General features: G+C 39.6%; 1 protein-coding gene across 1 annotated transcript in view; it reads right to left on the bottom strand.

The window, feature by feature from the left end:
* Nucleotides 1–25316, bottom strand: part of MAOB (monoamine oxidase B) — a 53685-nt gene that overhangs the window by 18411 nt on the left and 9958 nt on the right. Inside the window, exons 2-5 of the mRNA XM_069873158.1 lie at nucleotides 17224–17318; nucleotides 16160–16297; nucleotides 3205–3309; nucleotides 2355–2446 (exon numbers count right to left, since the gene is read on the bottom strand). Of these exons, the coding sequence (XP_069729259.1) occupies nucleotides 2355–2446; nucleotides 3205–3309; nucleotides 16160–16297; nucleotides 17224–17318 (430 nt within the window). The remainder of the gene's footprint in view (nucleotides 1–2354; nucleotides 2447–3204; nucleotides 3310–16159; nucleotides 16298–17223; nucleotides 17319–25316) is intronic.

The following is a 25316-nucleotide window of genomic DNA, read 5'->3' as shown; positions in this document are numbered from 1 at the left end:
TGTCTTTACTGGTCTCCAAAACCACCATGTCCTCACACAGTTCCTGGGTCATATATCAGATCTGCTCCTCTGTTTGCACCTGCTGAATGTCTGTCCCTCAAGCATACAGCAGCGAGATTATTCAACACTTATAAAAAGGTCAAGATGTTGTCTAAGCTAATTATCTAGATTCTCTGGATTAGTCAGCATTCTCTCCCTGCTGGTTCTCTCCCTGCTTGTGGCGCAGCTGGAACATGAAAAGGAAAGAAATGAAAGCAGGAAGCCATAAGTGAAGTGAAGTCCTCCCACTGGTGATTTCGTAACAGCTCTACTAGAAATCACTGTACAAACCTGTGCGAGATTTTGGAGTGCACTAAGACAGGGTTAATTAAGGCTCAGGGAAACATTCCTCCTGTTTGAAGCAAACACTTCCTCTGCCCTCCTTCTAAGAGGGAGTTTAAAGGGACATGGACAGGACTACCAGATGCACAGCTTAACTGCACAGTGAATAACAGGGGCCAAGTTTCTGCAGCTATTTCATATGCAACCAATAACGTCCAAAGCCAGTACAGAATCCACTTTTAGTTGTTTCCTCGTTTTCATGGTGTTTGAACTTTTTTAAAAAAAAAAAATTAAAAATGAAAAGCATAACTCAAAGATATTATCTCAAACTCAGTTGTAGAACTACATAGAAAAAATCCATCTTGTGTCCTTTCTGAAAATGCAAAGTAAAAACTTGATCCATTCTATGACATATGGGTGCGTTCTTGCTTCATTCTTTGCAGTCAAAAATAATACAGAAAATATTTATCAATATTTGTCTCTATAAATACACAATGTAAAGCATGATCGACTCTAGAAGATATTTTGTCTAATGGGAAAATCAGTATCTGTACTGATTAATATTTCATAAGCAGAAGGTATTAGATGGTGGTTAAATTCTCCTAGTTTCTGCTGCCTTCTCATAATTGCTCTTCAGTATTTCATTTCCCCAATTTCTCCTGGTGTTCTACCTAGGAATAGTAGTATTATTTCAAACAAGAGCACTCTGAATATTTCCAGCATGTAGTTTTAGCCAAAAGCAAATCTGTACAGTCTGCTAGATGAGAGGAAATAGTAGAAGAGTATCCTTCTGGATCATTACCTTCCAGGGTAGGATTTTTCTACAGTATGTTACCTAAATCTTGAACAAACTGGGCAAATCAAGCTGAGATGCACATATAAAATCTGAAAAGCATCTTGGAATTAAGGGAGGCCGACAGTTATGCCAGTATTCAGGGAAAATGTCAAGTCTTATTCCATCAGTTTGAAAAAATATAACTGTAAGTCACGTGAGCTATTGGATATTTTATGACTGCTGATGCATAGTGTTTTGCTAACTTATCTAGTTGCTTACCAAATCAGAGGTTCAGGTGGTTAGCAGAACCACCAGCAGACATTTCTATTTGGTTTTACAGAATATGGACAGTGATGCAAATGAGAAAGGTTTTCAAAACGCTTTTGTGCAACAGTCACTCTTATTAAAGCAAAACAACCAGAAGATTAGAAGTTTTTGTACAATAGCCTACTGTCCATTAACAACGATCACGTTGCTCTTTAGGGCATAAAAATGGCCCTGGCAATGACAGCACCAGTTTGAGTGGGTACTAGCAGGCTTTTGCAAGACTTGAATGACCTGTGTATCAGGTGCTTCACAATTCTGAAGAGGTTGCTATAGAAATCAACCTGCTTTACTGTGAGGCAGAATTAATGTGTTGATAGTTTTTATTTTTTTTCTTCAATGCGAAGAAAACCAATCAAATTGTTGTTGAAGGCCAAGTAAAGAAAAACTGCTTTGACGTATACATATAACCACGAAGCATTTTCAGTTTCCCTGAGTGGTATGTAGCGCAGCAGTTAAAGAATGGAATGCTGGATGTTAAGGTGATTTAGTGCTATTTCAAGACAAATGTTACTTTTATAGTGCTTTGGTAAAATCTGCTGGTCCAAAGCAGAATAAATGTGAGCTGTTCCACCAAAAATTTGATTCAAAAACCTGCTGCAGCCAGAGCAGTTTTCTTTCAAAGGTTAAATAGAGGAAAAAGAGAGGAAAAGCACACATAACAGATGCAGGTACTACTCATCTCTACAGAAGTAACCATCCCCAAATACATTCTCCTTTATTTTAGTCTAAAATGCTATGGAAATAGAAAAGAATCTTCTGTGTGTGGTGACAGCTGTTGTGGTCCACTATTACAAGATTTTTTCACCCCATTTCTTTAAAAAGGCTGTATTCTTTTTCATACTTGTACTTGTTTGCAAAGCAGGAATGCTTATTTGGAGCTCTAAGGCACATAAATGTAAGCTATTATATTTTGTATTGAAGAGTTTCTTACTTTGTCCAGCAGATTTTATCTATAAAATCTTGCATAGTCATTTTGTCCCATTCTTCTGCATGTGGAGCCCTCCAGGGGGCTTCACTGGGAATCTAAGGAGACAAAAAAGATCATTCCTCAGCAAATGAATGAGTAGCATAAGGAAGACAACAAATACAAACAATCTCACCTTTACAGGGTAATTCAGCCTGCAAATTCCTGGCAGGTATTACAGTGAACTTAACAGTAAATGCTTTTAGGGGTTTTTTTTGTTGTTTGCTTGTTTGTTTTAAGACATCTTTTTTTCAACTGAAGAATAGAGAATAATTTTAGAGTTAAGGACTTTGCCTTTCTAGGGACATGCTAGGGAATATTTCTGAGTTATTCCATTTCTTTTCCATTCATCTGTGCAAGTAACAGCAAACTCTTCTCAAAATCTTGTATGTTTTCCATTGACTGAGTTACACTACTGTTAACAAACTAAACTAAAATTTAGTTGAATTTGAGGGTAAAGAAGGACATACATTTTACGTCTACAAGCCTCTTAAAATATTACCTACCCAATCATCAGGCAAAGTGCTAAAAATCACATGTATAAAGCCTAATGTTCATATATTGAGAGAAACAAAGGTATGACTGCAGACAGCCTCAGCAGCACAGCCTTCAGAAAAGCTTGCCAGGATGCCATTTCTATATGTGCTCTGACCATCAGCACATACCAGAACGCGTGGCATGATGCTGCTCTTGCTAGCATCAGATTTGTTCAAGCTAGAGTAGCTTTGCCTGTCTGCATCCTAGTCCCATCTTCACTCTGTCCATCATGGAGACAAAGCTGAGCTGAGATAGTCAGCTACAATTCCTCATGCCATACCTCCTTTCCCATTTCATCCATGGTCCTCCATAGGTTGTTGTAGTCCAGGTAGGCCAACGGATTCCACATAGGAGGGAACGGACCTTTAAAGGGATAAGACTTACCCTATAACATGAAAAACAAACAAAATCCCCATAAAAAACAAATACAACCATATTAATTCGTGCAAAGCTGCACCAAATCATTCCAAGTGTTCACTGGAAGAAAGCACAAATTTAATCAATACGTGTAACAGCTTCTGACAGACCATGTCTGTGTGTGCACAAAGAACAAGATGCAATGGACACAAACTGAAACACAGAAGGTTCCTTCTGGACATGAGAAAATATTTTTTTCACAGTGAGGGTGACTGAGCCCCAGCACAGGTTCCCTAGAGAGGTGGTGGAGTCTCCATCCTTGGAGATATTCAATGGCTGCCTTGACATGGTCCTGGACAGTTGGCTCTAGGTGACTTCACTAGAGTCGGGGGACCAAACAAGATGACCTCTAGAAGTCCCTTTCCCAACCTCACCCATTTTGTGATCCTGTTATTCTGCATGTAAAAATAGTGATACACAATTGAATTGTCAGTGGTTTGCAGAACTGATACTGCCTCGTATTTTCAAAGCTTTATACTGGGCACTTCTGGGCAACAAAACTAAAATCCTGCAGTAAAGACACTAAGATCAGGCCAAAAAGTGTGATGGAACAGCACTGCTCAACTGAGGTGAAAAAATGGTTATTTGTTACTGAAGAAAAGAAACATATGTTGCCTTTTTTTCTCCTTAATGTTCATGAAAAGACTGAACTGTTATTTGTATTTAGTGATGAGCTTTATTATAGACTAAAATCATAGCTTAGAGAAGTTCCTGAAAAGAATGGTCTAGGCTACCCTAAAAATCCCCAGCCCTACAGAAAATGCAGCATTTACCACTAATAAGTCATTCTTGCAATTCAACAGCCCCAGCTGGCCATAAATTCCAGAAAGTGATAATGTGGCCCATACAAATATACTAATTACACCATTATATGTTTAATAGTTAGATTTTATACATCTATATTTCTGTCATTAGATATTTAGAAGGTGTAGCTCAATTAAGAGTGGAAGACAGGTAATTTGTAGAGATCTTTTATTCACATGGGATTTCCCTAGTTGACTATATGGATGGAAGCATAACAGCTTCAAAAATTCACAAAGTAATGCTTATTAGCATTATGTGGTTATTCATCTTCCACAGTGCATTCTGTACTCCATAAAATAGATAAACAATAAAGACATATTTTTCAAAGCTGATTTTTCAAAACTTATATTAAACTCTGTACTTAAGTGGGCACTGCATCAGCATCAATATCAATTGGTAGAAGTACTAACTTTTAATAGGTATTCTATGCAGTGCCACACCAATCCATCACTAAAAAATATACTTACACTGGCTTCAAAAGAAATATTGCATCAAAATTTAATATTTAGAACCAGGTAATAACACTAACACCGTGCCTTGTTGAGAAGTATCCAAAGACCACCTATTCAAAGAAGTCAAGCTTGATTTGATTTAGCTTCTTTATTAATAATGTGAAAGAAGGGACGGAGAGCACGTTATCCAAATCTGCAGGTGTTTGCTAACATCAGAACAGAGAGGCAAAGGACACAAAGGGATCCTGAAAGACTCAAAACTTTGTCCAGAACGTGCCTTCCGATCCAAACCGTTCTGTGATTCTATGATAACCTTGAAAAATGCTGGCTAATAACTTGCACATCTGAGTACTATTAGGGAATCCCTTCACATGAAACTAATTTGAACTGGGGTGCACCTTCATACTCTGCTGCCAAAGGGCTATGAAAGAAGACAAAAAGCTCTCAGACAGAGCACTTTCCCACCTAGTAACATCTGAACCATGTTGGTAACAACTTTTGAATACCTAGCATTTCCCAGATTTAGAATTATAAAACACATTTACTGCTGTGCTCAAGAAAACCAGGACAGCACCAGAAGGGGTTATTCCAATTATTGATTTTGTTCTGAGCCTCTTGCTCTGCCAGAGGCAATCCTGACTTATCCCCTCTGAGTTAACTCAAGTCCTATGAATTCCCTTCGGTGCTTCCTCATCAGCACACGGCTGAGAAACACATAAAACATGTCTTTGTTTTAGTGTTCTTCTATTTCACTGCATTTGAACTGCTGAAAGGGAAATCTTGGGTATGTCTCTTGTGCAGAAATCTGGGGTGACAAGTCTTATAAAGTACAAGAAATAACTTCAACCTGGAAAAACAAAAACAATCATCAAAGTTAAGGAGTCTCCTGTGAAAGTTACTTTCAAGACCTGCTCAGGCCCGATCCTTATTTCCTGCACATGAAACGCCAGGAGCTGCCAATCAGAATTTTGCTTGAGAAGAGACTGCAAGACTATGCTCCACACAGAAACATAAATAGCAAAGCCAAATAAATATTCCACACAGTTCTGAGCAGTTTTCAAACTGAAACATGTCAGCTCTACTTCTGATGAATTTGCACTTTTGCAAAAAACCTTTCTAATATTTACGCAAAATTTGCCTATTTCTATCATATTGCTGGGAATATCATACTCTGTACCACCTGGCATAGTATGAGATCTAAAGAAAACTAGACACAGATGAAAAATACGCCCCAAGATGCACAAAACATTTACTTCTCAAATATCAACGCAGTATAAAGACAGCAATAATACCCACCCTTTCGGATCATTTGACATGATATTTCAACACTAGTACTATAATGCTCAGATTTTTAGGGCTTAGTGGTATTTAATGCAGGCATATATATATATTTAGAAATCGTTGCCACTTGGAATGCTTCCAAAAGCAGAGCACCAACATCGGCAGTTGGAGGTCTACTGGCTATTGTATGGGTCACTTGCTGCTTACAAAAGCTGTTGCTGCAGTACGGGCTAAAACATACTAAAGGTGCTGAAACTATTGGGAGGAAAATCATACAACCCTGCTATCTCAGGAGTAAACAAATAGGGAAATAAGAAATTCAGTGTTTGACATAAATATTGCAAATCCCAGTTCGGATGTTCCCATCCACCTGTTTCACGTCAACCACAGTTTGGCTTAGTTACAGTGGACACGTAATATAAATGGTATAGAAATGAACTTCCTGCATGCATCAGCTCTGCTTCAGGTTAAATAGTTGACGTAAGAACAGAGTCACTACAAGGGGAAAAAAAACACAGCATAGCAGCTGAAAATCAGTAGCCCCTTGAATATCAGCTCTAGAACTTGGAAGGGCATAGGGACCAGATCCTACACACTTCCTCCTGTGACACTGAGTGAATGGTTACCTCAGAAACGAAAAGCTCTGCCAGGGAAAATCATCAGTATCTCAATGCTGAGTGGGATCTCAAGATGCTTTTTGCAGGACAACTTCCCTAAACATTATGTACTCAAGTAATGCCTGAGTGGGACGCAGTACTGTGAACTGAAGCTCACGGTGCCCATGATCCATGCATTTTTTAAAGCATGGTATTAACATATGTAGTGGTGCACATCCTCCCACCACCCCTCACCTCCCTACCCTGTTAGGCTGCACAGAAGATTTTAGGCCAGCTAGGACAACTTCTTACTCACTTGGAACAACACCTTCCTCCTCATGCTCTGGGCCACCTGCTGATCCAGTGGAAACCAGACTCATGTTAACACAGGTTTGCTGGGAGAATTGTCATCTCAACCAGGCACAATTCAGTGCTCTTGGGCTCCTGTGTGCCTGGGAAATGGGCCCCCCACCACCTGAGAAAAATACTGACCATCAGTCATCCCCTAACAGCTGAATACGCCTGATAACTGGATCATGGACCAAGTGAGGTGGTCTGATGTAACTGGTAAGTTGCGAGAATAATGTCTTCCAAGTTGCAGCCAAAACTGAATAGTGAAATTTCAAATTAATATTCAAACATTGATGAAAGTCAATTACCTCGAAATCCTCAATAATATTACCTCAAAAGTAAGTGATCATATGGAAGGCTCTTCGAGCTCTTCTGGATCACAGCAGGCTGGGACCAGTTGTCTCTGCCTGAGCTGGGATGCTGCTCAGGAGTAGCACATGATCTCATTTGCCAACACAGCGAATAAAAAGGCCAAGGCAAAGTTGACCCCTTGAGATTCTACCCGTTGTGGAATGCTAATGCATTGGATGTGACTATTCTCACCAGTCTAAAGAGGGAACCTGAGATATATAACATCCTTTTACTCATCTTTCTGTATAGTTAAATGTATGTATATCTTCGTAACTGTGGTTATTCATACTACTTCTATGTTTAAATATTAATATATCTTTGTGTACACATATATCTCTATGTGTGTACTTGCATACGTACTTACTATACTGTGTAGTAAATAGGAGTGAATCTTGTCATTTTAGAAACTGTAATTAAGTCACCTTTTTGATAATAATGGATTTCATACAATCACCTTGCAAAATATTAAATTGGTTTATGATTTAGTATTACTAAAAATCCAACTTTTTGATCTACCTTAAATTAACAATAAATTCTGAATTGCTGATAAATCATAACCTTGTAATATATTTCCATCCACAACAACATCTTACAAAAATGGTCAGCTTTCATTGAGAGAAACAAGATGGTGTGGTGCATTCTCTGCATCACTGAAAGAGCAGATATTCCCTCAGCTAAATCATTCAAACCTTGAAGTAACACCAAGATGTCACTCTGCATGTTAATTCACAGTTACATAGGTTTAACAGGCATGTAGTGCCCTCTGCTGACTCACAGCACTGGTACATCACACACCCCTTGTTCTCTCAACTCAAAATCCTAGTAACATTGTTCATATAAAACACAGAAACAGTAAGATGCAAAGTCGTGAGAACTAAAACGCAATCCAGAAAAGCATCACTCCATATCTGTCTCAAACACTTGGTTTCTCATCCACTGCTGTGTGGAAAACTATCTTTTTGGTTCAGTTTGTCGGGAGTGTTTTGGTTTGTTTTTTTTTTAATCCATAGCATCTAAAAAATATATGTCTTTGGGACTAAGCAATAAAGCATGGCCACTAGCTGGACCAAGCTAAGAACGGTATACAGGCCTACTCATAAAACTGTAACAGTGATGAGCTTCATTGATGTTCCTTTCTTTGAGAAACTGTTCAGGAGCTCAAACACTCAGCTGATTACTATAATGACAGTTATCCTAAAAGTAAAAGGATATATAGGTTACAAAATGTAAATGCAGCACAAGAAAATCTGGATAACTAATGGTGCAAAGCTACAATACTAAGGCATACCAAAATATCCTCCAAATACCTTTCAATATCTAATTTGAGATCATCAGCTGTGGATGCCACTGTTTTGTGATTTTTCATCAGCAAAAGCATTTCCATTTTAAATGTAGCAGAGCCAGACACATTGGCTTGAAACATGCATCATGAAAAGGAAAGGAGGTAGTTGGGAACAGTTTGTTTCTGCCATACTATAGAAATAAAGTCCATCTTCCTTCTGCCACATTAGTCATGCAATACCTCGCCTTGCCTGAAAAAAAATGCAGAATGAGAAAAACATCAACACTGAAGCAATTTAGAATGGGAAATTGAGAATCTGCTCTGAATTTAAAAGCAAATATAATTATTTGTTCCAGCCAGCTGAGGAAATAGTTAACCAAGTCACCTTCCTAATAGAACTGGATTTTGGAGGGGTTGAATACTAAAAAAACACCCTTACAAAAGGCACTTAGGTGTCTTATGAAGCACAGATTTATAGGGACTCTGTTTCTATATACTCTAGGAAACTAGGCCTGCATGTGGCTATTAACCCTTGAATTAAACCTGCCAACAAAGCTGATGAAATCATCAGAAAAACTTTTCAGTATTTCTAGAACTAGTCTTAAAAAAATACTTATTTCCTTCCCAAAAGCAGATAAATGACCAAAAGTAAATGAAAACAGGAGAAGAGTTTCATTTGGGAGAAAGCCATCAAACAAGCTCTACCCATAGATATCATAACTAAGCAGACAGGGCGCACACACTCTCTCACAACTAAAACACTGTCTTAAAAGCAGAGAATGCTGGGGATCACTAGTTTCTTTTCTAAGATACTCCAAGTCATTCAAATTTCTTAACTAAAAAAAAAAACCACCTTACATAATATCTTTTTTTTATAGATGTGTGAAACCAAATATGCTCAGCCAGCTGTTCCTGTGTGAAATACACATTTTTCTAATTCTGTTTTTCTGAAGACCTCAATCAACTTCTCCAGGGAAACAAAAAACAGTTCTTCTAATCAGATGTAATTGAAGCTTTTCTCCTAGTAGTCTGAATTAAATAAGCCAGGTGGGAGCACAGGTCTTTTTCCTTATGTCCTAGGGAACAGACCCTGAGGTCTGGGAGAGCTAAGACTGAGGAAGTTTATTTCCACTTGGATTTAATTAGGAAATGCATACTTTATTTTCAGTTCATTTTTCTTCCTACTTTCATCTTCATGCTACCATTAGGTCACAGCTGCTAGTCTTCCAGTCAGCTTTCTTGTTCGATAAACATCCCTTGCAAGACATTGGTTTGCAGACCCTTTAGACAGAGATCACTGCAGATTTGCTGTACATAATCTTACTTGTTTTGCGCTGCTGTAATACAAATACAATCCATCTTTGAAATTAAAAGTCCTAATTATGATCTTGCTTCTTGCAATTAACGCAAGGATGTTTTCATAAAGAAAGGAAGGTGTCCCTTTAATTACAGGGCAAGTCCAGTGATACTGAAACAAGACCAACCTTTCCTATACTCCTGTCAATGGCTGCTCTTCATTCACAGTGCGGAGGATACCCCCGTGGGAGTCTGGAAGACACTCTCACCAACCTCAGCCTATCCAATCCTCAAACTCACTTTTGAGGCTGCCACTGAGTATGTGATGGCATGGCGTTTTGTGACAGGAATGCCTGCACCCTTTTATCTAATAAAGAGTTAAAATAACATAGATTTGCATTCCAGCAATGACTTGTGAAACCAGTGAGATCCTGTAGTAATTTGAGCATCTTTGAAATTAATTGGCTTCCTTTTCAAGACACCAGACACCCAGCTTCTTAAAGATTCAGATGTATTCCTCTCAGTTCCCCAAGTTCTTGCTTACAAATTGTCAGCAAAAAGGGGAAGAAATAAGACATGTGATACCATTTTGCCACACTTAAATAGATGGCAACTGACAGTCTCACAGACTTTATTATTTTTATTCTCTGACTGCACTCTAATTAAGATATACACAGAAAAATGAAAGCACTTTTATCTAGTCATTCAAAAATCCATTTAAGCTTTTCGGCTATATCCTACTGACTATGCCAGGAGATACTGCCCTTAGATTTGCAGAGAAGCCGGTCAAAAGCTTAAATAAATCATACTGCTTAGCTTCAGTGCATGTATCACTGATATCACACAAGAAACACCACTGAATTCTATAACTGTAGATATAGCAGTCATTTATCCTGTTGCTAATTAAATCCCAATACAATGGGACCATCACATTCTTTATTCATAAACAATACCACAGCAAACCGCATTTTAATAAGCACAATAGTGCTGAAAATGAATGACACTCAAGAGGGCTGTTAAACTTTTTTCTGCAAATGAATTGTAGATCAGTATGTAACCTGCTAACAATAGTGCATATTTCTGGTCCTAGTTACAAGTACTGCGTGTATAAGACTAAATATTCACCTTCAGTGATTTGCTGCGGATTGGGTTCACATCAGCATTCTGCCCAGAGATTGTGATTGTATATGTGCTAGGGAAACACCTAGCAAGAGTTATCTCAATTGCCACCACTGGGGGAATGCTTCAGGTGCAATACACTTCGAAAATAGTGAACTACCTAACCCAGCTGTTAGCACTATCCACAGTCTGCACCCAGACAATATAGAGATTAAAAGGAATAAACGTTACTACCACTGTCTAGCAATGATACTGTCATCTGGGGAAACTCCAAGAAGGATCACAGCATTGTATCACAGAAAGTTCTGGTGGAAAAAACATCTGGAAAAAAACGGCAATAAGCATCAATGGCAGTAGGAAGATCTACCACCGCTAATAACTGGATTTTGAGAAACATGCTTTGCTGCTCTAATGGGGCACAATAACCCTATGTAGTGCTACAGACTAGGAGAAGTCTGTCTAGAAAGCTGCCTGGAGGAGAGGGACCTGGGGGTGTTGGTTGACAGTGACTGACCATGAGCCAGCAGTGTGCCCAGGTGACCAAGAAGGCCAATGGCATCTTGGCCTGTATCGGAAACGGCGTGACCAGCAGGTCCAGAGAGGTTATTATCCCTCTGTACTCGGCACTGGTGAGACCACTCCTCGAATCCTGTGTTCAGTTCTGGGCCCCTCACCACAAGAAGGATGTTGAGGCTCTGGAGCAAGTCCAGAGAAGAGCAACAAAGCTGGTGAGGGGCTGGAGGACAAGTCTTATAAGGGGCGGCTGAGGGAATTGGGGTTGTTTAGCCTGGAGGAGGCTGCGGGGAGACCTCATTGCTCTCTGCAACTACCTGAAAGGAGGTTGTAGAGAGGAGGGTGCTGGCCTCTTCTCCCAAGTGAAAGGTGACAGGACAAGAGAGAATGGCCTCAAGCTCCACCAAGGGAGGTTCAGGCTTGACATGAGGAAAAAATTTTTCACAGAAAGGGTCTTTGGGCCCTGAACAGGCTGCCCAGGGAGGTGGCTGAGTCACCTTCCCTGGAGGTGTTTAAAAGACGGGTGGATGAGGAGCATGGTTTAGTGTTTGATAGGAATGGTTGGACTCAATGATCCAGTGGGTCTTTTCCAACCTAGTGATTCTGTGAATGCAGTCAGTAAGAGAAGTCTTATTGCCAGTCTACATTGCAAGGTTTTCATGCAAGCTCTCCATCAGCAAAATTGGGATCAGAGGGTGTTCATCTGGCACCACAGCAGGACACAGGGTCGATCATTCTGACTTTCTAAGAAGGAATCAAGTTTAAAAAGATAAATTTGGCAAACCACTCACATGAAGAAAGGTTTCTTCCCACAGATTTAGGGTAGCAGAGTAAACCAGTTCCACAGTTAGCCTACTTAGCAAAGGAAACTGTGTTACATTTGATAATATTTGATAAATTTGTGGTTTAAAATGCAATAAATTTGCATGGCTATTGCAATTGCAAAAAAAAAGTGAAGTGCAATTTGAATTAACAATAAAAATATGTTGATATTTAATCACTCATGATAATTGACATGTTTTCATATTTCAACATTTCTTTCCATGGATTGATTACATGGCAAAGGTAAAAATAATGTGGATTATATACACTTTGGCTTGTTTTTCTAAGGCAGAAGTTGTCATTTTGGTGAGGAAAATAAACAGCACCAGTCAAAAGCTGCAAATCTACCCATATAGGTTCCAGCCCTGAATCCTTCCTTGGGAAGCTAATGATAAGTTATCTTATTTAAAGTTTTTACATCTGCTTACCAGTGCAATGGGAGCACTGGTAGGAGGTGATGATCCCTCAGATAGTTCTGCTTTTGCTTCTTAAATCTGGATTTATGAACCTAACTTCAGTTATGTTATTGAAGAGCAGCGGTGTTCAGGCAGCAATTTGCTTACCAAATACTACTTGCAGAGCTATACTAATTTTCTCACTAAGGCTGATGAACCAGCATTTATACAAATGAAAAGAACATATTAATCTCCTTTCAAAGACCACGAAAAAGGCTGCTTAACAAGTAGGAGGAAAGAAAAAAGATGTAGGGCAAGAAACATAATTTTGAGTTTCTGTGAAGTTATCACTCACAATATTAGCGAGACCAAAAATAATCTCACAGTAGAACCTGACATTAAAAAAGATTGAAGGGGAAAAACCACACAACCTAATCAAGCTGATAAAGCTTAATTAGCAAAGACCCACCCAGATATCAACAAAATGCATTCTTTTCATTTTGTAGTACAAAGAAGCTGAATATATTACTTGTATTAAAAAGCCTCTAAAAAGAATTTAATTAACTATGAAAGTGTTGATTTTGCCTTTGGGTATATGTAAAAAAATGAGCTGATTTTACAAGATGCACTGTGATGACTGTGTAGCAGGAGAAGAATTAAAAAACTTTACGTTTCATTGCCTCTCTGGGTTCAAAGAGAATTTTGTGCTTCAGAATTTAATTAGATTTGGCCACAGTCACAAAGCTTGGGTCAGCATGTGAATTTAAATTTACGTGGAGGCAACAGACCTTTGTGCATCTTGGAACCTGATTTGCAAGCTATGACTTGAGAGCACTCCTTAAATTTCAGGGAGCACACAAGAACACTGTCCATTTTCAGGGAACCCATGGGTAAGTCACATGGCTGAAAGTAAGAGATATGTAAGAAATGTATAACAGCCACATCAAATGCAAAGTGCTAAAGATTATTACACTGATTTTACCACAAAACAATACCTATGTTGACTATACACTGTTCATCTTCCAGTTCTTTGAGTAATTCTTCAGCTATGATAATACTTTCCCACCATTGTACAAATACAGAAGCAAAAAGGAAATAAAAGATTTAAAATGAGCAAAATTAGGAAATTCAGAGAAGTTGCTACTCTCTGTGGAATGCTTCCCCTCTCTACTCCCTGCTTGGCTACCAGGAAGTCCTGACACACACTTCTGTCCCTGCTCTCTTTAGAAGCTCGCCTACAGGCAGCCACACTAGAAGCATGAGTCTATAAACTTTGTCTGAATCCAACCCGCAGGCTCCTAGAAGTACTCTTGGAAGTACTTCAGCCAGCAGGTAAGATCTCTCTCCTTCTAGACTTTCAACACTTGACTGGGAATGGCCCTAAGCAACCTGACCTAACTAGGAGGTAGACACTTTTCCAAGCCCAGGGTGGAGTAGGAACCCCCAAGTGTCCCTTCCAGGGCAGCTTTTTTCCGTTGGTCTGCGTAAGGCATACTGCTAATCTCACAAATGCCTGCCAGCACTCAAGTCAAGCCACCTGCCCGCATAGAATTGCCATGGATGCTTCACCCCCCTGGCATACATAAGGGCATACCACCTCATATATGAGCATCCCTCATTATGTCTTACCACAGGCAAATAAGTGCTAAAGTAAGCCCAGGCCTTCATCACAGGTCCCCCAGAATCTGTTTGCACAGATGCAGGCATTAACCAAAGTAGCAAGCAAATATCTTCAGGCTTGGATGGCTTGAATGCCTCCAGGAGCAGAGTGCCTTCCCTCACCTCTGGACTTCTGGATAGAAGTCATACTACTCGATGGATTCCCTGGACTTGTGTCCTAATGCCTTAGAATCCCAATTTAAGGCCCTTTCTCTGTCCAACACACAGACAAGGGCAAGGCAACAAAGCCAACCCCTCTCTGCCAGCCTGGGATACATCCCTGAACACCAGCAAGTCCCATCAGTGCAGAGTAGGGAAGAAAACTGAGATCCTTGACTCACACCAGCACTCACCACCTTGGGCTAGAAGGTATCCATAGATGATGGTAAAAGGCTATGTGCAGCCTCTGGCAACTCATGGGATAAGACACTTTTGGTCAAGGAAAGACAGACTGTTCTTGGCAAGAGCTCAAACTTCTACTTTCATGCCATCCTCGGTTTTTCTCACACTAAAATCCTGTTGGAAAACAAGTGGCTGTTTCAATGAGCATAGTAATATCTATGTCAATCCCCAAGCTGTTTCCTAGGAATTCTAAAAGAAAATGGGGTTTGTCTTACCAAACAAGCAACCATACTTGACTGGCTGCTGGCAATAAATCAGGTCCTCGTACCAGCCTCAGCTTTGGCTTCAGTGACTTCTAGAAGCATTTTGGAATGCCGCAATGGTAGGACAGCAAGGTTGTCCTGAAAGCTGGTCGTCCTGACTGGCCATTGTAATTGCTCTCTACCATTAAAGTTTCCCCCTTATGGCATGACCTCCTATTGCTATTAAGGAGACACTGAAAGCTAAATAACATGAACAAGCAGAAAATTTGGCTTTGAGGGTGATGCCAGAAACAGAACAGCGTGGATGTAACCATCAGTTCTACGACAGCAGAAGTAATTGTGAATCATAGCAAATTACTTTGAGAATAGCCTTCTTTTTTATTATAATAGAGTGGGAAAAGACATTAGAAAACATATGGAAGAACTCCATTTTTCTCCGTTGCTGATTTTAAATCTGTCAACGTTTCGGGGTTTGTTTTAACCTTTGATCTAACACCAATTACTACCTGATAAGTATTTTGCCAGTCATTGCACAATCACTTTTCATAAGCATATAATGAAACTCAATGCCAGTTTCCTCAGGACTAACACAGAAAATTTGCCTTCTGTAGGAGTGCAACACTGCTCTATACCAGGAAAGGAGGAAGAATGCTCTTACAGAGAAAGCATAGTATGGATACTGAGAATATGTGGGCTACTCATGGCAGCTTTGTCATAGCTGTCCTGTTTCAGATCATTGCCTCCACAAGAACATTTGACTTCCAGTGTATTTCACAATTACTATTACAATGCCTTTTACTACTCTGCAGGTCAGCTTCCCCGTCAGCAAAACCAGGCTTAAAACCTCACATTTCTTTCAGTCAGGATAATAATTGTTACTGGTTTAAGACTCTGATCCTGAAAAATTTTCAGCCTCATTGAGGATACTTCGAGGACTCCCGACAGAGACTTTCAGTTACCTTGAGTGGGTTATATGAGAGCTGACCTGCACAGAAGAGTCATGATTGTACTGTTCATAAACAATGAAGCTTTTTGAAAGCTTTTAACTAAGAGCTCAGACCTGCACTGAGGCATCAGCTAACAGGATGCATCTACAGGGTACATACGTAGATGTGCATGCAGGTATTAATTTGTGTGAGTTCTTCACTACCAACATACTTTTTTTTTCTCCAAGAAACCCATACAATACATACTTAAATAGGTATATTTCACTGTACCAAAGACGGAAAACAACAAGAAAGGAAAGCACTACAACTTGCCTATCTAGAGGAGCATACTTGAGAGAATCTTACCTTGACATGGTGTATCAGGTGCTCAACTTCATTCACTTTATAGGTCTCTATTCCTAACTCTTTAGATAACCGCAGGAGACGATTTTGTGTTGGGCCCACGTAAGCTCCTCCAAGGTCCACATATTTAACTTGCTTATTCTAGTTTATAACACACAACACACACACACACAAAAAAATGATAAGCCCTTTGCAAATAGCACACAAGTTAAAAGAGCAGTCCAGAGGAATTCTTTCAGTGAAACACTCCCAGAGAATTTTGGCCAAGATTTCTCTCCCCATGGAAAACTTCAGTTCTCTGGTGTTGCAGTTACTGAGAACTTCAGATAAGAAGTTCCTAACCAGCTTAGCTGGCCTGTTGTTACATTACAGCCTTCACAAACAGGAGCAGAAAGAGCCTGATAGGCAGAGAGGGATGGACAGAGTCAGAGACATCTGTGGGGTTCTTGATCAGTCAAGCATCTCCCCAACAACTAGTTCAAAAGAGATTGTACTAGGAAGTAGTACAGCTAAGATTTTCTAATGACTAGTGGGAGGGGGTCTGCCAGGTGAAGGTAGGGCAGATGGTAAAGGAGTGAAGGGAGACATGCTGGCTCTAGTTCCCAGCTACCCCTGCCATTCCTCTAGCTTATATCAGTCTTCATGGGGCTTGTTACGTTTCAGCTCAATGCTCTTCATGGCACGGTAAGCCTTACAAGTGCTTTTTCATAGAGATTTCTCCCCAGGAAATGATTTTGAAACTTAGCTAATAATTTTCTCATTTCCACAGGAAAGGACTGATGATTCCAAAGCCTGCAGATCACCCGGAAATACTCTGTCCTCACCATCATGCCAGTCTTTCCCTGCTCTTACTGGCACAATAACAGGAAATTTACCACCTGCTATTGCTCTAAAAATTTTCTATCAAGTAGGGTCCTCTAGCAGGAAAGAAAAATAAATACGTGAATCACATAGTATATGTATACTACACCTATATATATACATACAACCATACAGTGTGTAATTTTACATATGTATAGTATATAACACACATGCATATGTAGTATAATTGGTTTGGAGATACTTACCCGGGCAGTGAAAGTTCTTCCACCAACCCTGTCATTGGCTTCCAGCAACACCACATTCAAGCCCAACTCAGTCAGCAGTTTGGCTGCTGAAAGACCTAAAAGATGAAAAGAAAAACAGTTGAAGAATACTTCTACATATGCAACCCATGGCTTTTGTGACTTGACATGTAAACACCCACATAGCTATTCATCAAAATCCTGAATTTTTCATTCAAACACTTAGATAGGGGGAATGAGGTGAAATTAAAAAACAAAACAAATAATCATGAAATGGAACTGAAGCCACATATTAAAACACCTTGTGGTCAAATTTTGCATGGGCTGAGCACTTCTTTATTACACACTCAGCTCTTCTGATGTGTAAGCCAGCACTTCTTCTGATAGTCATAAGGCTGGGGAGGATAGCTTTCTAACATCAGCATGTCATCTTTTATAACCCCAACAAGAAAGGGGAAGAAGTGAAGTTTTCTTAGGACTGTCCTAAATTTCAAACATTTTCGTGAAGCTTGTTATACACGTCTGTTTTCCAGCTCTGAATATTTTAAAGTAGAACAGCGAAGTCCCTGCACAATCAGGTCACAGGTTTCTTCTCCAGAAGAACACGTGGTCTGACTCACGAGAGACAGAAAGTCTGCTTGTGTGGCAAAAAGAACTAAAAATATAGGTAAGTCTACCTCCAAAAATTGTTTCATTCCTCATCCATTTTCTTCATACAGTTTTATTTCCATCTCATAATTATTGAAGCTGAGACATCAAGAGAGAATACAGGAGGGAACATCTCATTTTAGTTTTGATGACATAAATTCTCATTATCACAGAGGAAAATATTAGTGTCAGGCCCTGCAGCAAGCATGTGAAGTTGCTATGGAAGTAAAGGGAACTAGAAAGAGTGCACAACATGGACGGAACACAGCCCATAATTTCTCAACTTCTTAAGATTTTCTCTTCTTTTTACTTTAGCACACAAACTGAGCTTTGTATAAAGTGAGGTTCTTACTTCGGCCACACGTGAGTGAATTTCTAGATAGAAGCTACACTCATAGATCGTAATTTAGCTATCCCTTCTGGCACTGTGCCTTGTAACCATCAGAAGGCAGTTTCCTCTCTGTGTCCCAATACCTGCAGATTTTGAGAAGAAGTAGTCCAAGCAGATTCTTCCAAGTATAAGGCAGCATGGAAGAATGGCAAAAGCGCTGGCAGGAAAAATAGATGGTCAAAGCCAGCATGGCAGGACTCAATGAATAAAATATAGCAGCCCTGGATAGAGAAAGCATACTAATGAGAGCTACTAAAAGTGCTACAGAACATCTCGGTCATCAACTAGTGGCTTGGGAACAGGAGAACCAGATCCTCTTCCCAGCACCGCAGTGAACCTGCTGCACTGTGCTGGTTAAATCACTTAAGCTCTTTGTTTCCCCATCTGTAAAAAAGGAGACAATGGTGTAGACCTATCTATCTAAAGGATTTGACATTTTCGGGAAAAAAAGCAACAGATGCTTCCATTAAAAGAACATACTGTCCTGCTTTTTTTCTAGCTTTAAGGGCTTATTTATCTTGGGTTTTCACATAAGTATGGGTGAGAAAACCAGTAATGACTTTGATAAAGGTCTTTCCATTAGTTCCTTATTGAGGAAATCATACTGCAAAAACAGCTGGCTGGATCAGTGGCCTTGACTACACTCACAAATATTTGAAAATACCAAGGAAGTACAAAATACAGAAAACAGTCATGGTATGCAAACATGGACTGCCCCTTCAAACAAATTGCAAAAATATATTGGTTCCCGAAGGAAAAAAAGGCAACAAATCTCCTAAATACATATAGCTTCCTTGTTGAAGAAAATAAAAATTTTGCTCTTCAAGAAAGACAATTATTTCATCATTTGGGAGAGGACCAGTAGTAATTATTAATAATTTACAGAATGAACACATAATCTAAAGGCTGTTGTCACTTCAGGTTTCTGCTGGCTTATCATCCTAACAGGTAGTGACTAACCAATTAATAATATTCAGTTACCAGTGCTGTTTAAGGAATATGAGATTTGACTTCCTTTATTAAAATCTAATGAATAAACATTTCAGTACAGCTGAGAACAAAGGCAGTTTAATCCCAAGAGTTGAACAGATAGAGAAGCTTGTGAAAGGACCACTCTCTAGACTCAACTGAGACACAGATGATTCGCAGCACACAGCCCAGACACCATCTCCTTGTTTCCTTATGTACCTTTCATCCTATTTACTCCCTACATTTTACATTTGGCAGGTACCACCTTTTTTAACCCATACATGATGTATACAGATGTACTTGTTAGAGATAGATAACAGTTTACCCTTTCCTGATACGAATACAAAAAAATCAAACCAGTGTTGAGGGAAGGATCAGGTTCATTAATATCTCACTGCCCCATGGACACCCTCCAGAGGATCATATCTCTGCAAGGGGTTGGATGTGACTTTGGGGCTTGACTCTATAATGGAAGCTGGAATCTACACATTTCCTAAACTAAGCACCATCTGAACACTTTGTTCTTTTCAAGAGCTGGTGGTCCACCCCTTTCTCTCACTTACATGATGACTCTGTTCTGAGCCAAAGTTTGCTGCAGATACTATGCAGATAATTGCTGGCAAAGGCAGGGAACATGGCCAGCCTCTAGATCCTCCTTTCCCTCCTCACAAATGTGTAACTGGAGAAAAAGGCGGAAGAAGGGAAGGCCAAGGCTCAAGAGGGTCAGATGGCACACCGAAGAACCAGATTAGGTCTCATAGCATTCACAGCACAGGATAAGGCAAGACTGCTGTCACAGATACCACACATTACAGTGCAATATTGACAGGAGGGACTGTTGCTATTTTTGTTCTCTCACACATTTGGAATCACAGTACTGCCACATCACCCTGTACCTGTTCTCTGGAGCTGCACCCAAGACCCCAAACGGGTTCTTCGACTGTTACTGTAATAACAGCAAGAGGACTGGATCTTGCAGAGGGAGAGCTCCGAGCCAAACTGATACAGGGACAGATAAGGCGCCAGGAACAGCAACAAAAACATATTAAAATGGAAATGAATACTAGCACATGAATACTGGGGCATGAGGTTGTGGTCTGCTTTTCAGAAACTAAAAATTGCTGCAGGAAAGTCCTACAAACCACAGCCTCTTTTCTGGGCAAAACTCAGAGAAGCCTCTCTGTGCTTAACACTCCAATTGCTGCAAACAACATGCACGAAGCCTGCAAAATAAAGCCTGGAAAAAAATCTGTCATACATGATGCAAGATCTCTTCTTGAGAAGTTTAACCCTTAACAAGTTTCAAATTTCAGCACTGCCTCTGGCTTGCCTCTCACTCCCTTGCACACCACTAGCAAAGGAAAGACCTTTAACATCGCCTCCATTCCTCACAAGTGAGGCAAACAGCCACATTCCAATGTAAAGTTCATCAAAAATCATGACTGATACTGTTATTGCTCCCATTTTGTGCACAATGTTTTGTCACCCAGTGGCCCCTTCCCCTCCTCCCCAGGAGCATTTCAACACAATCAGATCCAAATTGCAATATAAGGGTCCAACCACTTTTGCCACCACTTTGCAGAGGGCAGTAACCCGGTCCAGTCTCTGTTGCAGGGCGGCTTTCTTCAAGAAGCAACGGAAAACCATACATATATAGCAGAAAACATATGAGTTAAGCAGCTTCACCTGCAATTCTGCTCAGAGTTGAGAGGCAGATAATTAATGCAAACAACAAAGAAGCAAAGATGATAGGTCTTATTTGAAGCCTCAGGCTGAAAATACCATTGTGTTCAGAGGCAAGCCTTCATCCATTACCATAGCAACCCGGTACCCGACTGCAACCACTCAGAGATAGTGGTGAGAGATTGCCTCCCCCAGAATTTTATAATCCAAGTTCAAGCCACAAAAATCATTTCTACATTGTGCAGCACACTGCATTCACACAGCTCTTACTCAAGTATAATAATCATAATAATTATTCCATCTTCAGTTCCAACTACTTTCCTGCTTGGTATCTCCATACCTGCTAAACATTTTAAATTATGCTGTTTGATTAAGCAGATTCATTATAATCTCATTTCCTAACATTAACAGTTTTCTCAGATTAAGAGAAGAACTAATTAGGAATTTATTTATTTATTTATAAAAAGAAAAATAGTCTGTGCTAGGGCAGAATCCATACTCACATGTGGATTGACAGATGTGAGAATAATCATAATTTTTATTTCACCCACATGTATTACAGGCTACAATGAAGCACTACAGTCAAACACATCTGACTTTAAAAAATATTTGAGAGTAGATTTTTAAAACCCCAATCAAAATTATGTATCACCAGTCTGATTCTGCCTAGAATCAGCAAATATACTGAAACACTCTTTTAACCTTAGCATTTCCACAACAAATTTCATTGGAAAGGACATGATTGGAAGTTGTATCTCTGATACACCTCTAAATGATACTTGCTCCTTCTTCCATTTAGGGTTGGTTTTTTTTTTCATAGGATACTTCTCTGATACTCTGGACGGCTAGACAAAAAATACACAATAGCAAGCCCATCAGTAAAATTTTATTTCTCCCTTAGGCTACATGCAGTTCCCTTGCGTGTACAATGGACAGAGTGGGCAACTGGGAAGGGGACATATTATAAAGCTGTAGATGAAATTTATTTCTGAAGGCATTCCCACAGTTCCTGATGTATCTTCTCTGTATTATTGACTATTTTATCATCTTCCCCCATGTTTATTTCCCTTCCAAAAAAAAAAAACCAATTTGTTTTCTCTTATACACATAATAACAATTAAATGTACAAATTCTTAATTTTAATCGATGCAGGGGGTAAAGGAAGAGCCTCTGAGCCACTGCCATTCATTTAATAGCTTTTAAGATCACTTTCAAAAATCTGTTCACTTTAACACCTCAAAAATTTCTCTCTCCAGCTAAAACTGTGAGTTGAACAGGAGGAAAGGCTGCCATCATACTTGTACTGTACTTACAGGTCTTACTGCAGAACCTGCACATCTCACATCTGGATTTCCTCAGATTCATGCCATTTGCTGATACGTCTCTCTGCTCCTCTTTATTTATTTATTTTGACAGCAAAGATATGTTTACTAAGTACTGCTCAGGGGAGTTTTAATATCTGTAACAGACGTCAGACACTTGGGCACTGCTTACAAATATTGGCTGTACATGTAGATTAGAAACATCCAACACTTAGAAGAGGCAAGCAGCTGTTTTTTACCTTTGTTATGCCTCCACAACTTGGATATACATTTGTGAACAAGCTCTACCCTAGCTTGGTTAATTGCTGACAGCATCCCCTTTGACATCCTGTGTTTAAGCAAGAGCTAGCATCTGGTTTTCCCAGTGTATTTGAAGATGCTGCAGCTGCGTACAAAGTCATCCTCCAGGCATCCACCTGAGAGCTCTAGGGTGTCAGCGTGAGCAGTGGCTGCCGCAACATACCTTGTAAACACAGCCAAACCCACTGAATTTCTTGAGGACTTTTTCCTTGCTCTCAACCTGTTCAGCCACATCTAAATCACTGTCTGCAGAGACATCAGGTAACAGATGCTCCTTAACCCAGAGCTAGCAGGCAGAGCCACCCGCAGCACCAGAGTTTGAGCCTAAGCACTCTTGACGAGGTCCAGGGAAGTACATGTACATAGCATGAGGTTCAACATGAGCATCTGTCATTAAAATGTATTTTGGAAATGGCATAATGACTCAGCCTGCTGAACAAGCACAGTCCCCTTCCCTGGGGCCAATGGAGAAATTGTAGGATGCAAAAATGTTTCACGAGACTGAGAGCAAAAAAAGAAAACATACCATCATTTACTGCCTATTAAAAAAGACTTGAGTTCAGGGTCACTAAGGTAAATGAACTCAGGCATTTCTTAACATAAGTACTCAAAAATATTAGTCAGACCACCTTTGTCCATGGACATTTAACATCTTGAAGCTGCATTTTTAGAAGTCTCAAGATTTGTACTCATCTTCTTGATTTAGAGTCTAAGTCTCAGTTTGACCAAAGGGGCAAAGAATTTCTTTTCTTAATGAAGTGATGAGCCTTACAAAAATTGCTGTCACAGTTTAGCCCCACCCAGGCTCAAACCACAACCATCATGAAACCTGAAGTTGCTGAACGCTTAAAAACAGCAAATCTTCAAAACCTAAACAAAGTTATAGAAGCCAGCATTGCTGCAGGATCACATTGGAAATACAACTTTCTCACTATTAGTGGTCTGCATACAGTACTGATTATTTACCATCACTGACTTCACTTTTCAGAAACACATACATAATGTACACAGTAAATAGATTACTTTGACTAAAACTCTTGCACTGTACCAAGTGAAACAAAATTCAACCGTCTTAAATCTACAGACCTTTTCAGGAGAACCCTTTTGTCAATGATCAATGCAACTGCAGTGTTTGACCTAGGGTAATAGGAAGAAGTACAGAGGAATATGCCTCAAGCAACTGAGGTAAAGTTTGGGGTAATCAGAAAAACACTCCTTTGTCCTGTAATAGCCTCTGGGCAAGTTCCTAGCATCTGAAAATTAAATCAGTTAATGGAAGAATCCTGTTTGCTGCTGCTTAGACATAATTACTCTAAAGATCAAATAAAAAGCCTCCTTGTTTATACTCAGGGTTCTCTGACATCCTTCTAAGACATGTCCCAAAAACATCCTGTAAGTTTAGTGCCATTGCTGCAATATAGTTTGCATACTGCTGCGATACGGAAGAGATGGAGGGTAGAACCAGAGAAAAGGCATTTGCTTATCTGCAGCTAAGCAGTCATTTTGCACCAGTGGGTTTTCTCCTTCAAATCTTCCATGGTTTCTTTATTGCATTACTGTGTTAGAAACAGCAGTTTAATAGCCTTGGTTCTGTTTGTGTTGACTGCTTTAATGAACACAATCTGATTACTGCTCTGCCACTGAGAGATTGAATCTGGCGCTGATCACCTTTACCTCTGTCACTCATGATTAACCAGCTAAAATGTTTTAATTGAAATAATGGCTTGAGACAATAATGCCTGTAAGGCATTACAGATAAGGAATGTAAGTGAAAAAAAAAAAGCAAAACCAATATGGGGCCAGGGTCTGGATGAATTTAGGTGATATAGCCATTTTTTGTGGCTTTCCTCATACCATGGGAAGGTCAAGGGATTTTGCTCTTATGAAGAATACTATCCCTTTATAAACTTAAGGGTCATGCTCACAATTCTAATGAGAGCACTAGAAAAGGGGTAGCTAACAGCACACTGCCTGAAACTACGCTCACTTCAATCTGGCAGTGCTATAAAAAAATGATTAGCACACACAAGAGGACAAAAGGCAGTTTTCCTGTTTCATTGTTTTCTTGGTCCTCTGCAAGACAAGGTACACAGCATCCAGATTGCTCCAACAGCTGCCTAGATGACAGTACTACTGGAAAGCTAAGGGCAACATGGACAACAAGATACTGCAACCCAACAATAGCTTTTATTAACGTATCCCCTTACTAAATCCATATGTTTTCAGGGCGAAGGTAACCTTTCAGCTTCTCTAATTTGGGTCAACTCTACAAAGGTACTTTAGATGTTTGAATCAACCTCGTGGAAGAAAGGTACAAAAATTATAGTTCAGAATCTAAAAACGTGGTAGAGCTGGGTCTCTGTAATTGTTACTCTTGGTTATTCTCAATGCCTTACCCCCATGTGCTGTATCAAAGCAACATTTTTTTATACAAGTAGTTTGAATGTGGGAGGAGATATTCTCTCTTCCTAAGCTGTTCCACTGTGCAGCAGTGAATGCCATTAAAATGAGTATCACTTACCTACAATATTAGGGAACTTTAAAAAAAATTAAACTACAGTTTCAGAAACCCCAAGGAGCAAAACAAAGACATTATCAATCTGCATATCTGTTTGTATATTTACTTCAAATATTTGTACAAAGGACATAACATTTCTGCCTAGGATACAATACTCTATGGGCAAACATAATTTATTTCTGTTAGCATTTTATTGTCTAACTGAGGCAATGAGTTTTTCTGTCTGAGTGCTGGCTCTGTAACCTTGTCACTGAGGTCAGTATAA

This window comes from Phaenicophaeus curvirostris, chromosome 1, assembly GCF_032191515.1.
Source record: "Phaenicophaeus curvirostris isolate KB17595 chromosome 1, BPBGC_Pcur_1.0, whole genome shotgun sequence".
Lineage (NCBI taxonomy): Eukaryota > Metazoa > Chordata > Aves > Cuculiformes > Cuculidae > Phaenicophaeus > Phaenicophaeus curvirostris.
The sequence above is the reverse complement of the archived record's forward strand: the minus strand, read 5'-3'. Positions and strand labels throughout refer to the sequence as shown.